This window comes from Leucoraja erinacea, chromosome 18 (assembly GCF_028641065.1).
Source record: "Leucoraja erinacea ecotype New England chromosome 18, Leri_hhj_1, whole genome shotgun sequence".
In the NCBI taxonomy this organism is placed as follows: Eukaryota; Metazoa; Chordata; class Chondrichthyes; order Rajiformes; family Rajidae; genus Leucoraja; species Leucoraja erinaceus.
The window spans coordinates 4,413,783-4,437,019 of record NC_073394.1 but is presented as its reverse complement, the minus strand read 5'-3'; the positions used below and the strand labels follow the sequence as shown (position 1 = coordinate 4,437,019).

Below are 23,237 nucleotides of genomic sequence, written 5' to 3'. Positions count from 1 at the left end.
TACTGTACACTGACAATGACTTCTGACAATGACAATGAAATTGAATCTGAATCTCAACCTGCTGAGTTCCTCCAGCATTTTTGTCTACCTTCGATTTTCCAGCATCTGCAGTTCCTTCTTAAACTTGCTTCCTGACCCGCTGGGTTACTCCAGCACTTTGTGTCTATCTGAAGTGTATCTTTGTGGTAGTGAGGCCAAAATGACACACGGTCTTCTAAACGGGGTCTTGGCAAACCAATGAGAATTTCAAGCAGAGCCGACGTGGGAGATCAAGCAGAGGAACGATGGTTGAATCAGACAGTGTCAGCATCCGAGGACCAGCACACAGGATAGAAGGTAGTACAAAGGCTTCTTGAGTTTATTGTCACGTGTACCGAGGTACAGTGAAAAGCTTTTTTTGCATGCTAACCAGTCAGCGGAAAGACAATACATGATTACAATCGAGCCATTTACAGCGTACAGATACATGGAAGTAAGAAATGCTGCTGTCTGAATAGAGATTGCCTAAGAGTTGAGCAATTGTAACGGCTGATGAACGAATGAATACGTTTATTGGCCAAGTATGTACACATACAAGGAATGTGCCTTGGTGCTCCGCTCGCAAATAACAACACCACATACAGTAAACCATTAAGAATAAAACATTAAGAATAAAACATTATAGTTTAAACATGTGAATGAAATAAAATACCAGAGCAAAAGGAGGCACACAGACATTTAGACAATAGTTGCAGGAGTAGGTCATTCGAGCCATTCAATGTGATCATGGCTGATCTTCCCCAATCAGTACCCCGTTCCTGCCTTCTCATATCCCCTGACTCCGCTATTTTTAAGAGCCCTATCTAGCTCTCTCTTGAAAGCATCCAGAGAACCTGCCTCCACCGCCCTCTGAGGCAGAGAATTCCACAGACTCACCACTCTCTGTGAGAAAAAGTGTTTAATCGTCTCCGTTCTAAAAGGCTTACTCCTTATTCTTAAACTGTGGCCCCTGGTTCTGGACTCCCCCAATATTGGGAACATGTGTCCTGCCTCTAGTGTGTCCAAGCCCTTAACAATCTTTTGGTTATTGAGTAGAGCTACTGCTCATGGAAAAAAGCTGTTTTTATGTCCAGCTGTGGCGGCTTTGACAGTCCGGAGCCGCCTTCCAGAGGGAAGTGATTCAAAGAGTTTCTGGTCAGGGTGAGAGGGGTTAGAGATGGTCTTACCTGCTCGCTTCCTGGCCTTTGCAGTGTACAAGTCCACTTGAGTTGCCTGCATTGGGCACCATTAGCAGCAGAGGGCAGCACTGGGTCCTGAGACAGTTGGAAGTGGGTAATGTTAGCGATAATGCAGACAGGTTAAAGGCTTGTGCAAGGAGGAACTGCAGATGCTGGTTTAAACCGAAGATAGACACAAAAAGCTGGAGCAACTCAGCGGGACAGGCGGCATCTCTGGAGAGAAGGAATGGGTGATGCTTCGGGTCGAGGCCCTTCTTCAGAGCCAAAACATCACCCATTCCTTTTCTCCAGAGATGCTGTCTGACCTGCTGAGTTAAAGACTTACTTTCTCCACCACAGAATTAAATAATTTGGAAAGGTTTCCTGGCTATTTTATGTCTGGAACATGTGCTGAAAACTGACCACCAAACAAAAGTCCTGTCACTTTGGCATTGTTTGGACACATAGTATACTATAGACAATAATAGGACAATGAAACGTTTTTCTTCATCTCCGTTCTAAATGGCTTATCCCTTATTCTTAAACTATGGCCCCTGGTTCTGGACTCCCCCCCCCCCCCAACGTACTTGAGGTCAAGATTTAGTTATTATAGTTTGGAATATTAGCATATTTTAACAATACTCCAATGGCCTATTTCTGCTCGACACAGGGAACTGTAGATGTTGGTTTACAAAAAAAAGACTAAAGTGCTGGAGTAACTCCAGGTCAGGCAGCATCTCTGGAGAACATGATTAGGTGACGTTTCAGGTTGGGACCCTTCTTCAAAATTCTTTAGTATAGAAGATGTGATGTCATGTTACAGTTATACAAGATGTTAGTCAGGCCACATTTTGAGGACTGTTCAGACTTGGACACCCTGCTATTAAACTGGACATTTACGAGTGATTTACGAAATTTAAAAGATTTACGAGTGTTGAGATTTGAACTGTGGGGAGATGTTAAGCAGGTTAGGACTTTCTTTGGGTGCAGGAAGCTGAGGGGGAAATCGTATAGAAGCACAGTGCATTCAGAAAGTATTCAGACCCCTTCACCTTTTCCAAATGTTGTTACGTTACAGCCTTATTCTAAAATGGATTAAATTCTTTTTTTTTTATCATCAATCTACACACAATACCTCATAACAAAAAAGCGTAAACAGGTGTTTAGGCATTTTTACAAACTAATTAAAAAGTAATAACTGAAATATCACATTTACATAAGTATTTAGACCCTTTGCTATGACACTCAAACTTGAACCGGTCCATCCTGTTTCCATTGATTATCCTGGAGATGTTTCTACAACTTGATTGGAGTCCACAAGTGGTAAATTAAATTGATTGGACATGATTTGGAAAGGCACACACCTGTCTATATCAGGTCCCACAGTTGACAGTGTGTCAGAGCAAAAAACAAGCCATGAAGACGAAGGAATTGTCCGTAGACCTCCGAGACAGGATTGTGTCGAGACACAGATCTGGGGATGGGTATAAAACAATTTCTGCAGCATTGCAGGTCCCAAAGAGCACTGTGGCCTCCGTTATTCTTAAATGGAATAACTTTGAAACCATCAGGACTCTTCATAGTGCTGGCCGCCCGGCCAAACTGAGCAATCAGGGGAGAAGGGCCTTGATCAGGGAGGTGACCAAGAACCCGATGGTCACACTGACAGAGCTCCAGAGTTCCTCTGTGGAGATGGGAGAAACTTCCAGAAGGACAACTATATCTGCAGCACACCACCAATCAAGCCTTTATGGTAGAGTGGCCAGACGGAAGCCACTCCTCAGTAAAAGGAACATGACAGCCCGCTTGGAGTTTGCCAAAAGGCACCTAAACAAGATTCTCTGGTCAGATGAAACCAAGATTGAACTCTTTGGCCTAAATGCCAAGCGTCGTGTCTGGAAGAAACCAGGCACCGCTCATCACCTGGCCAATACCATACCTACAGTGAAGCATGGTGGTGGCAGCATCGTGCTGTGGGGATGTTTTTCGGCGACAGGAACTGGGAGACTAGTCAGGATCGAGGGATAGATGAACGGAGCAAAGTACAGAGAGATCCTTGATGAAAACCTGCTCCAGAGTGTTCTGGACCTCAAACTGGGGTGGAGGTTCACCTTCCAACAGGACGACGACCCTAAGCACACAGCCGAGACAACGCAGGAGTGGCTTCGTGACAAGTCTGTGAATGTCCTTGAGTGGCCCAGCCAGAGCCCGGACTTGAACCTGATCGAATATCACTGGAGGGACCTGAAGATAGCTGTGCGTTGTTGCTCCCCATCCAACCTGACAGAGCTTGAGAGGATCTGCAGAGAAGAATGGGAGAAATTACCCAAATACAGGTGTGCCAAGCTTGTAGCATCATACCCAAGAAGACTTGAGGCTGTAATCGCTGCCAAAGGTGCCTCAACAAAGGGTCTGAATACTTATGTAAATGATATTTCAGTTATTTATTTTTAATTATTTTGCAAAAAGTTCTAAACACCTTTTTTTTCTTTTTATTATGGGGTATTGTGTATAGATTGACAATTACAAAAAAATAATTTAATCCATTTTAGAATAAGGCTGTAATGTAACAAAATGTGGAAAAAGTGAAGGGGTCTGAATACTTTCTGAGTGCACTGTATACAAAACCAGGAGGGGAATAGATAAGGTGAATGCACAGTCTTTTACCCAGTTGTTGGGGAATGAAAAACCAGAGGACATATGTTTAAGGTGAGAGGGACAAGACTTAATAAGAACTTGAGAGGCAACTTTTTCACACTCAGAATGGTGGGTATATGGAACGAGCTGCCAGATGAGGTAGTTGGGGCAGGAGTTATAACAGCATTTAAAAGACATTTGGACAGGTACATGGAAAGGATATGGCCCAAATGTAGGCAGGTGGGACTCATGTAGATGGTCACCAAACCTCTGAATTCTCTGGGGTGGAACCCTCTCCAAGACAGACGTGAAGCTCACCGTTTGACCTGTTTTCACAAAATGTTAAATGGTCAGCTCGACATAGACTACAAGACCTACACCATACCCAAACCAATTAGGAGCAGACGAGGGCATTCGATCCAATTTGTGATCCCAGCTACAAAGCCAGATGTGTACAGCAATTTGTTCTTCCCCCCGCACAATTAAAGCATGGAATAATCTCCACCCAACTATAGTTACCCAACCAGATGCAACTAAATTTAAAGTAGCTCTTTCTTCCCAATAACCCTTTCTGGCTTAAGCCCTCCCTTCACCACCTCCAGTTTCAATTCCATTTGGAATATTTTGGACCAAGAAACCAAGAACCAAGAACATGAGAGAGTTGGGCTGAAGGGTCTGATTCCATGCTGTATAACTCTTATAACCAGTATCTATTGAACCCAATTGAACTATTGAAGAAGGGTTTCGGCCCGAAACGTTGCCTATTTCCTTCGCTCTATTGAACCCACCTCGTCCAAAGGGACAAGTTTCTCTCTTATCTACCCCAACTACATACTCCATTATTCTGTACACCTCAATCTGGTGCCCCCTCTGCACCAAGGAAAACAAACCCATCTCATCCAGTGTCTCCCTGTCGATGAAATGGTACATTGCAGGTAACAGGCAAAGAAGATCATCAAAGACAGCTCCCATCCTGCGTTTGGACTGTTCGACCTGCTGCCCTCTGGAAGGCGCTATAGGTGCATCAAATTCAGGACAAACAGACTCAGGAATAGTTGCTTTCCGAGAATTATATCTACTATAAATTCAAATTCACACATGCACTGACTACACCGCCCAACACGGACTTCCATCTGTATATATGTATATATGTATGTAGCGCCGCAGAATGTGTGCACCTATTCCACCCCCCATCTCCCTTCTGTTTTTTGTTTTTTCTGTTTCTTGTTTTTTGTGCTAATTGTATGTATGCACTGAGTCCAAGCAGGGTTTCACTGTAATGTATAGAACAATAAAGTCATATCATAGTAAAAACATTGGTGGGTGATCAATAGAAAGCATGGAGTAGTGGGTGAACGGCCTGTTTTCCATGTGATCACTCCAAGGCTTTATTCTTCGGTGAGCCGAAGGGCTTTAGGGGATCAGGGGGTATGGAGAGAAGGCAGGTACGGGATACTGAGTTGGATGATCAGCCATGATCATATTGAATGGCGGTGCAGGCTCGAAGGGCCGAATGGCCTACTCCTGCACCTAATTTCTATGTTTCTATTCCATGCTGTATCACTCCAAGGGGGATAACATAGAACTAGTCACATAGAATGTGGGATAACACTGCAGTAGTGTGAATGGGTGACCAATGAGCCGGCATGGGCTTGGTGGGCCGAAGGGCCTGTTTCAATGCTGCATCTCGAAACTCCAAACTCCCTTTGCAAATGCAAACCTCCCTGTTTAAACGAATCACTGCAAATCTAAGTGATGGCACCAGGTGGAGCTAACAAAAAAACAAACCTTGACATTTATTACACTGTAAGGTGCAGTATTTTAATGTTACAAATGAACAGGGACTCCATGCGTCGGCCGGCAGCGTTCGATACCATGTGAATATTGAGAGCTTTGCAGAGATCTGTAGGCAGGGATTTGTGTGACAAAAAAAAAATCTACATAATACTTCCTATTTCCTCCAATTGAACCATCCCACTGACCTGGAAGTGGATATAGCGAGCGAGTGAGACAGAGATCTTTGGTTTCAGACGAGCCTTGCAGATCGAGCATGGGTGAGATGAATGAAATTGACCGCGTTGTATCAACGGGAGCGGGGCAATAATGTAGCAATTTCTCGAGTCGCGACCTCGCATTATTCCCTGTGACATTTCACTTTTGTGTCTATCACCGGTATTTTGTGTGTGTCCTCGGTGAAAAACAGTATCTGCGGTTCCTTCCTACACTGCCCCCCTATTCTCTGCATTCTTCATTCAGAGCTGTAGACCACCGCAGACAATTGCTGTATTGATAATTCTACAGACAATTAATTGTATTCCCGGCTGCAAGAATTCCTTTCGCAGCTTGTAAACTTTCCTTCATTGTCATTCAAACATAGTTTGAACAAAATGCATACCTTGCAGTTATAACAGAAAATAATACAGCCTTATATGTTTTAACTGAAGTTTTTTCAGCAGAGATGTGCTCCCCTGAACCGCTTTGTCACTCCAGCATTTTGTGTGGGACACATAAGGAACTGCAGGTGCATGTTTGCACACAAAAAAAGTGCTAGAGCTACTCATCGAGTCAGGCAGCATCTCTGGAGAACGTGCATGGATGACATTTCGGGTCTGAAGAAGGGTCCAAACCCGAAACGTCACCATATACATGTTCTCCAGAGAGCATGCAAATCCCGCACATACAGCACCCGAGGTCAGGATCGAACCTGGGACTCTGGCGCTGTGAGGCAGTAAATCTACCAGCTGTGTATCCGAAGCTCTGCTGCCCAGTTAGAAACATATAAAATAGGTGCAGGAGTAGGCCATTCGGCCCTTCGAGCCTGCACCGCCATTCAATATGATCATGGCTGATCATCCAACTCAGTATCCTGTACCTGCCTTCTCTCCATACCCCCTGATCCCTTTAGCCACAAGGGCCACATCTAACTCCCTCTTAAATATAGCCAATGAACTGGTCTCAACTACCTTCTGTGGCAGAGAATTCCAGAGATTCACCACTCTCTCTGTGAAAAATGTTTTCCTCATTTCGGTCCTAAAAAATTTCTCCCTTATCCTTAAACTGTGACCCCTTGTTCTGGACTTCCCCAACATCGGAAACAATCTTCCTGCATCTAGCCTGTCCAACCCCTTAAGAATTTTGTACATTTCTATAAGATCCCCCCTCAATCTTCTAAATTCTAGCGAGTACAAACCAAGTCTACTCTATCCGGTCTTTCTTCATATGAAAGTCCTGACATCCCAGGAATCAGTCCGGTGAACCTTCTCTGTACTCCCTCTATGGCAAGAATGTCTTTCCTCAGATTCGGAGACCAAAACTTGTTGTCCATACTAGCGTCTATTCTGTCCTGTTGTCTCTCTGTTTGCTCTTCACAGTTCAGGACTGGTCTCTAACCATTCTACCAACAACGTGAGAGCAATCCTGAAGTACCATCTACCTCATTGGGAGTCTCTCTCCGACTATCTTTGATCAGAACTTTACTGGACTTTATCTTGCACTAAACATTATTCAGGTTACACCATTTGTCCTGTATCTGTACTTTATTTTTCCCATACTTCCCCCTGTAATTCAACCTCGCAACCTTTGTTACAGCTTAAGAAAGAACTGCAGATGCTGGTAAAATCGAATTTAAGAACTGCAGAAGGGCCTTGACCCGAAAGGTCGCCAATTCCTTCGCTCCATAGATGCTGCCTCACCCGCTGAATTTCTCCAGCATGTTGTGTCTACCTTTGTTACAGCTTTTCCTGTCTCTTTCCTGGCAGATCAAGAGAATGAGACTGATGACTACCCCGAACTCTTGGATGTTGCTGATGAAGCGTGGTGGGACTGGGATGAAGAAGGTAATGGCAAAAGCAAATTACAAGTGCGCTGTCTATTTTGCGACAGGTGAGTTTTTTTTTTGGTAATTCTAATGCTTTTCAATATGTGTATTTGTTATCAATTAGAATTGCAATCTGAAGAGTTGCAATTTGAATTGCAACATAGAAACATAGAAAATAGGTGCAGGAGGCGGCCATTCGGCCCTTCAAGCCAGCACCACCATTCATTGTGATCATGGCTGATCGTCCCCAATCAATAAGGGAGGGGGAGGGACTATAAAACCAGGAAGTGGTGTGCCTCACTCAGTCTCTGCAAGGTGGATGAAGCCAAGGGTCACGTCTCTCTGAGCTCTGAACAACACTGAACAAATGTCTACACAATTGTGAGTCCCCTTAATGTGGTTTGAAAATGAAAATATGGTTTGTTTGAAGTAAAAAGACGCTGCCTGCAAATGGTTGTTTGGGTGCTTTGGCTTGAAGTTGAAAGGCACTACTCACTGCAAATGGTAGCATGAAGTTGAAAGGCATTACTTACTGCACATGGTGGTGTGGGTGCATTGAAGTGCAAATGGTGGCATGAAGTTGAAAGGCACTACTTACTGCAAATGGTGGCTTGGGTGCTTTGGCTTAAAGTTGAAAGGCACTACATACTGCAAATGGTGGCTTGGGTGCATTGGCTTGAAGTTGAAAGGCACTACTGCAAATACACTTACTTCCTGTTTCCACTGTATATTGATTTTTGATAAAACGCTACCACTTACGGCTGTGATTTTTTGGCCATCTTACTCAGTCCCCCTCCGCTGAGGAGGTGCAGAAAATTCTTCCCATCATGAAAAATAAAAGTGTTATTAGTGTTTAAAAAATGTTGAGAATTTCTCTCCTGTCAATCACGCCATGAAAGCCACACCTTTTCCGGTGGGAGGGGTTATAAAACCAGGAAGTATGGGTGTGGCTCAGTCTCTGCATGATCTGTCTCAGACTCTGTCTGAGCTGTGAATGAACTGAACACTGAACACTGAACAATGAACTGAACTGAACACACTGAATGTCTACTGAACTGTGAGTTTGATGTTTTATGTGGTTTTATGGTGGCCTTGCGCCCTGCTTGAAATGGGAGGAACATGGATTTGAATTTGGTGGCCTTGCACCCTGCTTGAAATGGAATTTCAAGGAATAGTCATGAGTCAATTGCCAGCCCACCAGCCGTGAGTGAGCTGCCAGCAGATCAGGCTTGAGGGACTGAGCTACCACCCCAAGAACCCATACCAGCACTCCAGAAAGCCCCCCCCCCCCCCCCCCCACTGGCCACCAATATTGGAATTAGTGGAGAGGTGGAATATTGCGTCGGGGACCAGCCCTCCCGTGTGAACTTGGGACCCAACGGGTCCCACTTAGTCTCGTCTTGTGTATTATAACTGTTGGCAGATCAATTTCCCTCCTGGGATAAATAAAGTTCTATCGTATCGTAGGTGACGTTTCAGGTTCGGACCCGTCTTCAGACTGATTGTGACCGTGGTGAGGGCAGGAATATTTCTGCCTTATAAATACATTATCTTTTGAAGACCGGAAAGATTGTCTATCCATCTTTTACCCCACCACTCTGTGTCTTTATTTTTTAATTCTTTCGAATTGCACCGGCATAAATATAAACATTAATGACTCTAACCGAACTCCGCCATTCAGTCATGGCTGATCTATCTCTCCCTCCTAACCCCATTCTCCTGTCTTCCCCCCATAACCCCTGACACCCGTACTAATCAAGAATCTATCTATCTCTGCCTTAAATATGTCCACTGACATGGCCTCCACATTCTTCTGTGGCAAAGAATTCCACAGATTCACCACCCTCTGACTAAAGAAATTCCTCATCTCCTTCCTAAAAGAACGTCCTTTAATTCTGAGGCTATGACCTCTAGTCTTCGACTCTCCCACTAGTGGAAACATCCTCCCCACATCCTTTGCACTGGATACAGTCCACTACATCGGAAGAGGACATTCTCAAGTCAAGTCAAGTCAAGTCAAGTCAAGTTTAAAGAAATTCCTCATCTCCTTCATACGAGAATGTCCTTTAATTCTGAAATGAAAGTGGCAATGCTCGCGGAACATCCTCAAAACAACCAAACAAATTATAACACACATCATAACACACAGGGGAATCGTGTATTGAGGCTACACCGTCGGAACTAAAAAAACAAGATGCTGATTTGACCATCCCTAACATTGACGGGGGTTGACATAGGGATTAAGGGTGTGGATGGGGTGGAATTTGTTAAGTGTGTTACGAGGAAAGATTTAGTTTAGAGATACAGCGTGGAAACAGGCCCTTCGGCCCACTGGGTCCGTGCCGACCAGCGATCCCCGCACATTAACACTCTCCTACACCCACTAGGGACAACTTTTACATTTACCAAGCCAATTAACCTACAAACCTGCACGTTTTTGGATTGTGGGGGGGAAACGGAGATCCCGGGCAAAATCCACGCAGGTCACAGGGAGAACGTACAAACTCCGCACAGACAGCACCCGTGGTCGGGATCGAACCTGGGTCTCTGTATCTGAGAGGCAGCAATTCTACTGCTGCGCCACCGTGCCGCCGCGCACCCACTGTTAAAACGAGCCCCCACCCCATTTCCCCTCCCCCACCCAATCCATATTATCATATGGGAAAGGGGGAGATGCAGCGAGACCTGGGTGTCATGGTACACCAGTCATTGAAGGTAGGCATGCAGGTGCAGCAGGCAGTAAAGAAAGCGATGGTATGTTAGCTTTCATTGCAAAAGGATTTGAGTATAGGAGCAGGGAGGTTCTACTGCAGTTGTACAGGGCTTGGTGAGACCACAGCGTACAGTTTTGGTCTCCAAATCTGAGGAAGGACATTATTGCCATAGAGGGAGTGCAGAGAAGGTTCACCAGATTGATTCCTGGGATGTCAGGACTCTTATGAAGAAAGACTGGATAGACTTGGTTTATACTCTCTAGAATTTAGGACATTGATAGGGGATCTTATAGAAACTTACAAAATTCTTAAGGGGTTGGACACTAGATGCAGGAAGATTGTTCCCGATGTCAGGGAAGTCCAGGACAAGGGGTCACAGCTTAAGGATAAGGGGGAAATCCTTTAAAAACGAGATGAGAAGAACTTTTTTCACACAGAGAGTGGTGAATCTCTGGAACTCTCTGCCACAGAGGGTAGTTGAGGCCAGTTCATTGGCTATATTTAAGAGGGAGTTAGATGGGGCCCTTGTGGCTAAGGGGATCAGGGGGTATGGAGCGAAGGCAGGTACGGGATACTGAGTTGGATGATCAGCCATGATCATATTGAAGGGCCGAATGGCCTACTCCTGCACCTAATTTCTAATTTCTAATCTGCCCCGCATTTCATTGAATTTAGCCTATTTGAAGTTACACATTTTGCTCTTGTTTTTAATCACTCCTCTCTCCTGTCTTGTTAAAAGGATGATTATGTTGTTCCCCTGGCGTTCTATAACCTCCATCTGTCGGTACAATTTCTGGGTCATTAGCGAAACCAAGAGCAAGGTGATTGCTGTCTCTTCTGGCTTCCTTGATGTAGTGGCATCAGTGAAACACAACTACCCCTTGAAGCAGTCAAGTATTGCAATTCCCACCTGTGACGCAAAACCTCTTTGATATTCTGAAATGATGTTCGGATGAGCGAATCTTCCATTCAAATGATTCCCCTTTTAGAGTCTACCTTTGTGGCTCGTGGTGAATTTAGACATGGAAAGCATTCTAGCCGGCACAGATGCATCAGTTCATATGTTCTAGGAGCAGAATTAGGCCATTTGGCCCATGGAGTCTACCCTGCCGTTCAATCATGGCTGATCTATCTTTCCCTCTCAACCCCATTCTCCTGCCCCAACCCACTCGCTGGACTGGATAGAGTGGATGTGGAGAGAAAGATTGTTAAGGGCTTGGACACACTAGAGGCAGGAAACATGTTCCCGATGTTGGGGGAGTCCAGAACCAGGGGCCACAGTTTAAGAATAAGGGGTAAGCCACTTAGAACGGAGACGAGGAAACACTTTTTCTCACAGTGTGGTGAGTCTGTGGAATTCTCTACCTCAGAGGGCTGTGGAGGCAGGTTCTCTGGATACTTTCAAGAGAGAGCTAGACAGGGCTCTTAAAAATAGCGGAGTCAGGGGATATGGGGAGAAGGTAGGAACGAGGTACTGATTGGGGATGATCAGCCATGATCACATTGAACGGCAGTGCTGGCTCGAAGGGCCAAATGGCCTACTACTGCACCTATTGTCCATTGTCTAATGTTGCCACTGGTGGAAGAGTCTAGGTCCAGAGGCCACAATACCAGAATAAAAGGACGTACCTTTAGAAAGGAGATGAGGAGGAATTTCTGTAGTCAGAGGGTGATGAATCGGTGGAATTCTTTGCCACAAATGGCTGTGGAGGCCATATTGATGGGCATATTTAAGGTGGAGATGGATAGGTTCTCGAATCATACTGGTGTCAGGGAGAATGGGGTTGAGATGGATGGATATATCGGCCATGATTGAATGGCACAGTAGACCTGATGGACTGAATGGCCCAATTCTTATGACCTTATGAATCCTGACTTTTCAAGTATTAGAGATTAGAGGAATAGATGTTTTTGTTCATAAAACCCATGGGGAGAAGGTATAAACACCGTACAGACAGCACCTGTAGTCAGGATCGAACCTGGGTCTCTGGTGCTGTAAGGCAGCAACTCTACTGCTGTGCCATCCTGCTGCCTTGTTTAGGCCTATTTGAACACTTTATAAAATCACACAGGAAGACTGATGCAAGTCAGCTCGGCCAGCCATGTGGAGGTATTTGAGGCGGGTACCAAAGCAACATTTATAAGACAATTGGACAGGTGCTTGGATAGGACAGGTTTAGAGGGATATGGGCCAAACCTGGCAGGTGCGACTAGCGTAGATAGGCTCTCCGGGTTGGCATGGGCAAGTTGGGCCGAAGGGCCTGTTTCTATACTATATGCCTCAGTAATGGAACACAGGGGAGAGAAAAGACTTTGCCTTCCATCACAGTGAGGAGGAGATTCACTCTGATGGATGTCTGTGTGAATTAAATAGTTTTTGTGTCTGTAGAAATTGTTTCTTTTTGTATGGCTGTAGAAACAGTTTCATTTGAGCCTCATTTGAAGTTCAAATGACAATGAATAAAAATATTGTACTGTGTATTGTATTTGGGCCATTATATATGACATTCAATATTATATATTAGTGCTATTAACCTCTGTTTGAAGAGTTTCATATAAAAACTAGGTAGTGGAATTCCTTTTTAATAAATTTTATTTACTTTTGTTATTAATTTAATTTATTACATGTTATATTTATTAATCTCCAGGTTATTCCAATCTGTTCAAGATACGTTTTGTCATTGTACATCGGAGCATCAGTTTAATATTAACCAAATTGTTCACAAACATGGTGAGTTCATATTCACTTTTGATACGGTGTGAATTTATCATATTTTGCTAAATAGACGATAGACAATAGGTGCAGGAGTAGGCCATTCGGCCCTTCGAGCCAGCACCACCATTCAATGTGATCTGATCATCCCCAATCAGTACCCCGTTCCTGCCTTCTCCCCATATCCCCTGACTCCGCTATCTTTAAGAGCCCTATCCAGCTCTCTCTTGAAAGTATCCAGAGAACCTGCCTCCACTGCCGTCTGAGGCAGAGAATTCCACAGACTCACAACTCTCTGTGAGAAAATCTCCGTTTAAATGGCTTACCCCTTATTCTTCAACAGTGGCCCTTGGTTCTGGACTCCCCCAACATCAGGAACATGTTTACTGCCTCTAACGTGGGGATGAGAGGAATAGAAACATAGAAATTAGGTGCAGGAGTAGGCCATTCGGCCCTTCGAGCCTGCACCACCATTCAATATGATCATGGCTGATCATCCAACTCAGTATCCCGTACCTGCCTTCTCTCCATACCCTCTGAACCCCTTAGCCACAAGGGCCACATCTAACTCCCTCTTAAATATAGCCAATGAACTGGCCTCGACTACCCTCTGTGGCAGAGAGTTCCAGAGATTCACCACTCTCTGTGTGAAAAAAGTTCTTCTCATCTCCGTTTTAAAGGATTTCCCCCTTATCCTTAAGCTGTGACCCCTTGTCCTGGACTTCCCTAACATCGGGAACAATCTTCCTGCATCTAGCCTGTCCAACCCCTTAAGAATTTTGTAAGTTTCTATAAGATCCCCTCTCAATCTCCTAAATTCTAGAGAGTATAAACCAAGTCTATCCAGTCTTTCTTCATAAGACAGTCCTGACATCCCAGGAATCAGTCTGGTGAACCTTCTCTGCATTCCCTCTATGGCAATAATGTCCTTCCTCAGATTTGGAGACCAAAACTGTACGCAATACTCCAGTTGTGGTCTCACCAAGACCCTGTACAACTGCAGTAGAACCTCCCTGCTCCTATACTCAAATCCTTTTTACTATGAAAGCTAACATACCATTTGCTTTCTTCACTGCCTGCTGCACCTGCATGCCTACTTTCAATGACTGGTGTACCATGACACCCAGGTCTCGCTGCATCTCCCCTTTTCCTAGTCGGCCACCATTTAGATAATAGTCTGCTTTCCTGTTTTTGCGGGTAGATCGGGTAGATGCACAGAGTCTCTTGCCCAGAGTAGGGGAATCCATAACTAGAGGACATAGAGAAAAAGATTTAATGGGAATCTGAGGGGTACCCTTTTCACACAAAGGGTGGTGGGTGTATGGAACAAGCTGCCAGAGGAGGTAGTTGAGGCTGGGACTATTCCAACATTTAAGCAACAGTTAGACAGGTAGATGGATAGGACAGGTTTGGAGGGATATTTGCCAAACGTAGGTAGGTGGGACTAGTGTAGATGGGGCATGTTGGTCAGAGACAAAGAACAATGAATGAAAGATTTGTAAAAATGTGACGATGATAAAGGAAACATAGAAACATAAAACATAGGTGCAGGAGGAGGCCATTCGGCCCTTCGAGCCAGCACCGCCATTCAATATGATCATGGCTGATCATCCAACTCGGTATCCTGTACCTGCCTTCTCTCCATACCCCCTGATCCCTTTAGCCACAAGGGCCACATCTAACTCCCTCTTAAATATAGCCAATGAACTGTGGCCTCAACTACCTTCTGTGGCAGAGAATTCCAGAGATCCACCACTCAATGTGCCATTGTTAGCTGTGTGTAGGGTGAAAATGAGAAGCTGGTGTGACTTGGGTGTGGGAGGGATAGAGAGAGAGAGAGGGGGAATGCCGGGGCTGCCTGAAGTGAGAGAATTCAATATTCATACCACTGGGCTGTAAGCTGCCCAAGCGAAATATGAGATGCTGTTCCTCCAATTTGCGTTTAGCCTCACTCTGACAATGGGGGAGACTGAGGACAGAAAGGTCTGTGTGGGAATGGGAAGGAGAATTCAAGTGTCCAAGTACTGGGAGATCAGGTTGGTTCACGCGGGCTGAGCAAAGGTGTTCCGCAAAACGATGGCCCAGTCTGCGTTTGGTCTCGCCGATGTACAAGAGTCCACATCTTGAATAACGGATACAGTAGATGAGGTTGGAGGAGGTGCAAGTGAACCTCTGCCTAACCTGAAAGGACTGTCACCCGGGGTCCCTGGACAGAGTCGAGGGGGGAGGTATAGTAACAGGTGTTGCATCTTCTGCGGTTGCAGGTGAAGGTACAGGTGCACAACCTTTTATCCGAAAGCCTTGGGACCAGACACTTGTCGGATTTCGGACATTTTCGGATTTCCGAATGGAAGATTTTTAGCGTAGATTAGGTAGGTAGCGCGGGCGGCTTGAAAAGTCTGGAGCAGCTGCCTCCTCCCCGGAGACCGGGAGAATCATTGCATAAATGTTAGTCAGTTAGTTTGGAGGGATTTTATGTGGTGGTGGTGGAGTAGGGGTGAAGGGGGAAACTTTAATTCTTAGTCCCCTACCTGGTCGGCGACTTCCAACCTCGCGGAGCTGGGGGCTCTGTCCGGCCGCGGGCGGCGCCGGTTGAAGCTCTGACCCCGGCAACTCTACCCCTGGCTGCGCGGCACCAAATCCAGCGCGGCCCGCGGCCGGACGTCCGCAGCCCCAGCTCCGCGAACGTTGGGAGTCGGCGGCCACAGCGCTCCGGAGCTTGCCGCACGGCGACCCGGTAAGGCATTGCCCGCTCCCCGCTGGTATCCCAGCGCTGCGACGCCGCTGACTCCCGACATTCGTGGAGCTGGGGCGTCCGGCCGCGGGCCGTGCTGTATTTGGAGCGCCTCGCAGCCAGGGGTAGAGTTGCCGGGGTCGGAGCTACAACCGGCGCCGCCCGCAGCCCCACCGGCCACAGCGCTGCGGAGCTTACTGCACGGCGACCCGGTAAGGCATTGCCCGCTCCCCGCCTCTCCGACCAGGTAGGGGACTAAGAATTAAAGTTTACCCCTTCACCTCCCCTTCACATAAAAGCCCTCCAAACTAACTGACTAACATTTAAGCAATGATTTACAGATGTTTAAGTGTCTCCCGGTCTCCGGGGAGGAGGCAGCCGCTGCAGTAGTACAGACCTGGGTTGACCGTGGGTCGTTTCGGGTCAAGTTTGGCGCCAAACGCGAGCTTTGGTGCGCAGACGACATCTGGAAAAAATGGCCGGTTTTCGGAGTTTTTCGGTTTCCGGAACACCGGATAAAAGGTTGTGCACCTGTACTTGGGGAGGGGGTGGGAAGGGTGGGAAGGGGTGAGTTAACCAGGGAGTTGCGGAGGGAACGGTCTCTGCGGAAGGCGGAAAGAGGTGGCGATTCTAATATTCCTTCCTTGTTTTACAGGCCTTGATTGTTATAGGTACATCAAGCTGGTCAACTTTATTAGAATCACAGTAAGTTTCTTTCTTTCTTGTTAATCCGGGGATTTCACTCTCTTCGAACTTTTTATTCTTTTACACAAAGTTTAGTGTTATGCCATTGCGTGGGGAGTCACATAAAACTTGATTTCAATTGAATATATTCAGAAAATTTGGCCAATCTAAATCCATCAGTTTGTACGTTCTCCCTGTGACAGCATGCCTTTTCTCCGGGCGCTCCAGTTGCTTCCCACACTCCAAAGATGTACACCTTTATGCTAACTGGCTTGGCTGCAAATTGTAAATTGTCCCGAGTGTGTAGGATAGTATACAGCGTGATCTCTGGCCGGCGCAGACTCGATGGGCTGAAGGGCCTGATTCTTCGCTGTACATTGTGGACGCTATGAACTGCAGATGCTGCTTTACAAAAAAAAAAGGAAACCAAGTGAGTTATGAATCAGCCAGAGAGTTGTGAATTTGTGGAATTCTCTGCCACAGAGGGCAGTGGAGGCCAATTCACTGGATTAATTAAAAAAAGTTAGATAGAGCTCTCGGGGCTAGGGGAATCAAGGGATATGGGGAGAAGGCAGGCACGGGTTACTGATTGTGGATGATCAGCCATGATCACCATGAATGGCTGTTGCTGGCTCGAAGGGCCAAATGGCCTCCTCCTGCACCTATTTTCTACGTTTCTCAGTGCTCTAGGCAGGAACTGCAATGCTGGTTGACACCGAAGATTGACACAAAATGCTGGAGTAATTCAGCGGGTCAGGCAGCATCTCTGGAGAGAATGAATAGTTGATGTTTCGGATCGAGACCCTTGAGAGTCTGTAGAAGGTTCCTGACCAGAAACGGCGCCTACCCATGTACTCCAGAGATGTTGCCTGACCCGCTGAGTTACTCTAGCACTTTGTTTTGTCTTCTTTAGATTTTAATTGCTATTTTGTTGACATAAAATTGACAAAATAATTTCATCCGGGGAAATCACGATGTAGAATTGGAGTATCAAGTATCACATTTTGGAGTATCAAGTATGACATTTAATTTTAAGTGAAAAAACTTAAAGGGCCTGTCCAACGAGCATGCAACTCCATGCGGCAAGCGCGACCTAACGTCGTCGCTTGAGCCGTACGGCCTCGCGGGCTGGTCCCACTTCGATCGCTGGAGCCGTATAGAGTTGTGCGGAGCTGGTCCCGGCATCGCGCGGGGCTCCGAAAAACCGCCCGTGTTCAAGAATTCCGCGCGGCAACACAGAATTCCTGCCGGCCCGCAGCCGCCTCGACACCGTACCCACCGTCTCGCCAGGCGTGCGCAGCGTCTTGAAGCCGTACGTCACGCGCAAACTTCCCGCGGACTTCGCTCGAACTTCACGTCGCTCACTTGACCTCCACGCGGCCCCCGCTTCCGGTTTGGTCACGCTTGCCGAATGCAGGTCGCATGCTCGTAGGACAGGCCCTTTACTGTAACTTTTTTTTTTAGAAGTTTACAATGCAGTTAACAAAATTAAATAAGGAGAATATCACTTCTGTTCCGCACAGAATCCTCCTGCAGAATTGTTTATGTCGATTGATGGCGAATGTCCTTGGGACAAGGAAGAGTATATGAAACCATCGTCCACTGATGATCCATTACTCCAGTTTGGTATAGTTACTCTTTCTTCTTTTGAATTGCATCAAAATTGACTTTGACGCACAAAGCCACCCAATTGCAGAAGCTATGGATTTTAAAAAGGGGTTTTGTAATGAGTAGCCTAATTTGAAATTGGTTGGGGGAAAAAAATTGTTTGTACACGATCTCCCCGTAACAGCGTGGGTTTTCTCCGAGATCTTTAGTTTCCTCCCACACTCCAAAGATGTACAGGTTTGTTGGTTAATTGGCTTTGGTAACAAAAATGTCCCTGGTGTGTGTAGGATAGTGTCGATGTACGGGGATGGCTGATCGGTGCGAACTAGGTGGGCTGAAGGGCCTGTTTCCATGCTGTATTTCTAAAACTAAAGACTAAAACTGGAGAAACATGTTTTTTTTTTTCCCAATGGCTGCTTTAGTTGGAAATAGATACTTTAAACAGATGCATAGTGCTAGAGTTACCCAGTGGGTCAGGCAGCAACTCTGGAGGAGAACTTCTTCAATGTAGGCCTATCTTGAGAAAACTTTGTAGCGGAGCAGTCAAAATGTCGACACAATGAACTGCAGATCGCTGGTGTGCATAACAGGACACAAAGTGCCGTAGTTCCTGGTTTCCATCTCGAGAGAGAACATGGAAAGGTGACATTTCAAACCGGGACCATTCTTCCCCATCCTGAAATGTGGAAGAAGGTTCCTGACCCAAAACGCCACCTACCCATGTCCTCTAGAGATGCTGCTTGACCTGCTGAGTTTCTCCAGCACTTTGTGCCAAAAGACAATAGGTGGAGGAGCCAGCACCGCCATTCAATGTGATCATGGCTGATCATCCACAATCAGTACCCCGTTCCTGCCTTCGCCCCATATCCCCTGACTCCGCTATCTTTAACAGCTCTATCTAACTCTCTTGAAAGCATCCAGAGAATTGGCCTCCACTGCCTTCTGAGGCAAAGAATTCCACAGATTCACAACCATCTGTGTGAAAAAGGTTTCCTCATCTCCGTTCTAAATGGCTTACCCCTTATTCTTAAACTGTGGCCCCTGGTTCTGGACTTCCCCAACATGTTTCCTGCCTCCAGCGTGTCCAAACCCTTAATGATCTTATATGTTTCAATAAGATCCCCTCTTATCCTTCTAAATTCCAGTGTATACAAGCCCAGCCGCTCCATTCTATCAACATATGACAGTCCCGCCACCCCGGGAATTAACCTGGTGAACCTATGCTGCACTCCCTCAATAGCAAGAATGTCCTTCCTCAAATTTGGAGACCAAAATTGCACACGATACTCCAGGTGTAGTCTCACTAGGGCCCTGTACAACTGTGTTTAAGAAGGAACTGCAGATGCTGGAAAATCGAAGGTAGACAAAAGTGCTGGAGAAACTCGGCGGGTGCAGCAGCATCTATGGAGCGAAGGAAATGGGCAACGTTTCTGCCCAAAACGTTGCCTATTTCCTTCGCTCCATAGATGCTGCCTCACCCGCTGAGTTTCTCCAGCACTTTTGTCTACCCTGTACAATTGTCATTCTTTGTAACCTAACATCTGCAGCTCCTTGTATCTACACTTGGAAATAGATATCTTGTGCCCCTGTAATCTACCAAGAATGTGGATGTAAAGTGTTCTGAAAAATATGTCAAAAAATGATTAATGTAACATTTCAGATTCATTGCTTTGTCGTGTTGCTGCCTTTGCCTGTGTTTGAGATGTCTCTACTGCAGTGGGTGATGTTTTGATTTGATCGAGTAGTTTGACTGTTCAAAGCATCTGAGATAGCGTCTAACTGACATTTAGTTCAGTCTAGTTTATTGTCACGTGAACCGAGCTGCGGTGAAACGTTTTTGTTGCGTGCTATCCAGTCGGAGGAAAGATGAAACGTGATTACAACCATGCCGTCCACAGTGTACAGATACAGGACAAAGGGATTAATGTTTAGTGCAAGGTAAAGTCCAATTGTAGATAGTCCAAGGGTCTTCAATGAGGTAGATGGGAGGTCAGGACCGCTCTCTAGTTGGTGATTGGACAGTTACGTTGCCTGATAACAGAAACTGTCCCTGAATCTGGAGGTGTGTGTTTTCACACCTGATGGGAGAGGGGAGGAGAGGGAGTGACCGGGGTGAGATTGGTCCTTGATTATGCTGCTTGCCTTGCCGAGGCAGCGTGAGGTGTAGATGGAGTCAATAGACAATAGACGTGCAGGAGTAGGCCATTTGGCCCTTCGAGCCAGCACCGCCATTCAATGTGATCATGGCTGATCATCCCCAATCAGTACCCCGTTCCTGCCTTCTCCCCATATCTCCTGACTCCGCTATTTTTAAGAGCCCTATCTAGCTCTCTCATGAAAGCATTCAGATGACTGGCCTCCACTGCCCTCTGAGGCAGAGAAGGGAGGTTGGTTTCTTAGTTGGCACCTAAAATTAGGTTCCACTGTACTGTTTTGTACTGTATTAACTTCTAATAAAATAAACAAAAAAAAAGCAAAAAAAAAAAAATATATATATATATATATTGGAGTCGGGGAATATGGGGAGAAGGCAGGAACGGGGTACTGATTGGGGATGATCAGCCATGATCACATTGAATGGCGGTGCTGGATCGAAGGGCCGAATGGCCTACTCCTGCACCTATTATCTATTGTCTATATGTGTACTTGTGCCAAAAAGGTTAAGAACCACTGACAATTGGGCCAGTTTTACAGAAGCCAATTAACCTACAAAACCCGCACGTGTTTGGGATGTGGGAGGAGACCGGAGCAACCCGAGAAAACCCACGCGGTCACAGGGAGAACCTGCAAACTCCACACAGAGCTGCCAAGCTCAGGATCGAACCCAGGTCTCAGCACCTCCACCAGCTGTGGCCACAGTTGCCTGATAGCAGTGCGGGGCATCCCATAAACCATGTTGTGGCCCCGTATCGTGCCAAACTTCCAGATGGGATAATTAACACTAATTTCACAAATTATATTGACAGACCACGTTTGGTGGATGATGCAATTATATTCACTGTGATAACTGGATGTTCCAAAAATGCGTGCCCAGTTTATGGCCACACGTAAACCGTACCCAGTTGAGCGGCACGGTGGCGCAGCGGTAGAGTTGCTCCCTTACAGCGCCAGGGGCCCGGGTTCGATCCTGGCCACCGGTGCTGCCTGTACGGAGTTCGCATGTTCTCCCTGTAATCGTGTGGGTTTTCTCCGGGTGCTCCTATTTCCTCCCACATTCCAAAGCAGGTTTGTAGGTTATTGGGAATTGGTACAAATTGTAAAATGTCCCGAGAGTGTGTAGGATAGTGTTACCGTACGGGAATCTCTGGTAGGTGTGGACTCAATAGACAATAGGTGCAGGAGTAGGCCATTCGGCCCTTCGAGCCAGCACTGCCATTCAATGTGATCATGGCTGATCATCCACAATCAGTACCCCGTTCCTGCATTCTCCCCATATCCCCTGACTACGCTATCTTTAAGAGCCCTATCTAGCTCTCTCTTGAATGTATCCAGAGAACCGGCCTCCACCTCCCTTTGAGACAGAGAATTCCACAGATTCACAACTCTCTTTGTGAAAAAGTGTTTCCTCGTCTCCGTTCTAAATGGCTTACCCCTTATTCTTAAACAGTGGGCCCTGGTTCTGGCCTCCCCCAACATCGGGAACATGGTTCCTGCCTCTAGCATGTCCAAACCCTTAATAATCTTATATGATTCAATAAGATCCCCTCTCATCCTTCTAAACTCCAGAGTGTACAAGCCCGGCTGCTCCATTCTCTCAGCATAAAACAGTCCCGCCATCCCGGGAATTAACCGTGTAAACCTACGCTGCACTCACTCAATAGCAAGAATGTCCTTCCTCAAATTAGGGGACCAAAACTGCACACAGTACTCCAGGTGTGGTCTCACTAGGGCCCCACACAACTGCAGAAGGACCACTTTGCTCCTATACTCTTGTTATAAAGGCCAACATGACATTCGTTTTCGACTCGGTAGGGCAAAGGGCCTGTTTCTGCACTGTATCTCTAAACTAAACATTAGGGCATTATATTCCAGGTGTTGGATAAATAATTAATTTAGTTTAAAATGTATTTATAGTATAATGGTATATTATAGTGTAACGTATTGGATATAAGGCGTGATTGGAGACATTAATGAAAAATTAATCACAGTCATAAAGTGACACAGCATGGAACCAGGCCCTTTGGCCCACCTGGTCGATGCTGACCAAGTTGGCATACTGGGCTAGTCCCGTTTGCGTGCATTTGGCCTGCAGCCCTCTAAACTAGTTCTATCCATTTATCTGTCCAAATGTGTAGTTTAGTTTAGAGATACAGCGCGGAAACAGGTTCTTCGGCCCACCCAGTCCATGCTCGACCCGAAACGTCGCCAATTCCTTCTCTCCATAGATGCTGCCTCACCCGCTGAGTTACTCCAGCATTTTGTGTCTACCTATCATTGTGCATAAGCAGACTGAAGAGGGTCTCGACCCGAAACGTCACCTATTCCTTCGCTCCATAGATGCTGCCTCACCCGCTGAATTTCTCCAGCACTTTTGTCTACCTTAGATCAGCATTTCAGATACAGTACAAGTGTGTAGCAGTCGTACACTGAGACAGTGTACAGAGTCACCGGTTTGCTAAGTCCCAGTTGTTGTAAGTGCAGGGAGATTGTGTCCTGACCATGAAGGTCTGTCGGCCTGGCCAAGCACGGCAATGGCGCCCTCCACCGCTGTGGGCCACGTGCGGTCTCCGTGCTCCCTTCCAACGACAGTGGGAACGGTGGCTGGTGAACGGCACAGCTCAATGGGTCTTCCCTTCGCAGATGTTGATGAGATCTGGGAGGATCTGGAGAGGCAACCCTGCCCACCAGAGGAAGGTCAAAATGAAAGATCCGTCGAAGCCGCCCGCTGCCATCGCCTTGAGGAAGCAGAGAAGAGGGCTGAGCAAGCTGGAGCTGCTGTAGAAAGGGTGATGGAAGACCTACATAAAATGAGGTGAGGGAAGTTTTTGTAACGAAAATATACTTTGAACGTAGAGGTGGTGAACAAGGAGAGCTAAAGGAAAGGAGGTCACGGTGGCGCAGCGGTAGAGTTACTGCCTCGCAGTACCAGAGATCTGAGTTCAGTCCTGGCTTGAGGTGCTATCTGTACAAGTTT

General features: G+C 46.3%; 1 protein-coding gene across 1 annotated transcript in view; it reads left to right on the top strand.

The window, feature by feature from the left end:
• The first annotated feature begins 5,798 nt into the window (after nucleotides 1–5,798).
• Nucleotides 5,799–23,237, top strand: part of prmt3 (protein arginine methyltransferase 3) — a 140,881-nt gene continuing 123,442 nt past the window's right edge. Inside the window, exons 1-6 of the mRNA XM_055649177.1 lie at nucleotides 5,799–5,887; nucleotides 7,592–7,715; nucleotides 13,013–13,095; nucleotides 16,467–16,516; nucleotides 18,019–18,121; nucleotides 22,904–23,075. Coding sequence (XP_055505152.1) covers nucleotides 5,884–5,887; nucleotides 7,592–7,715; nucleotides 13,013–13,095; nucleotides 16,467–16,516; nucleotides 18,019–18,121; nucleotides 22,904–23,075 — 536 coding nt within the window. The 5' untranslated portion in view covers nucleotides 5,799–5,883. The remainder of the gene's footprint in view (nucleotides 5,888–7,591; nucleotides 7,716–13,012; nucleotides 13,096–16,466; nucleotides 16,517–18,018; nucleotides 18,122–22,903; nucleotides 23,076–23,237) is intronic.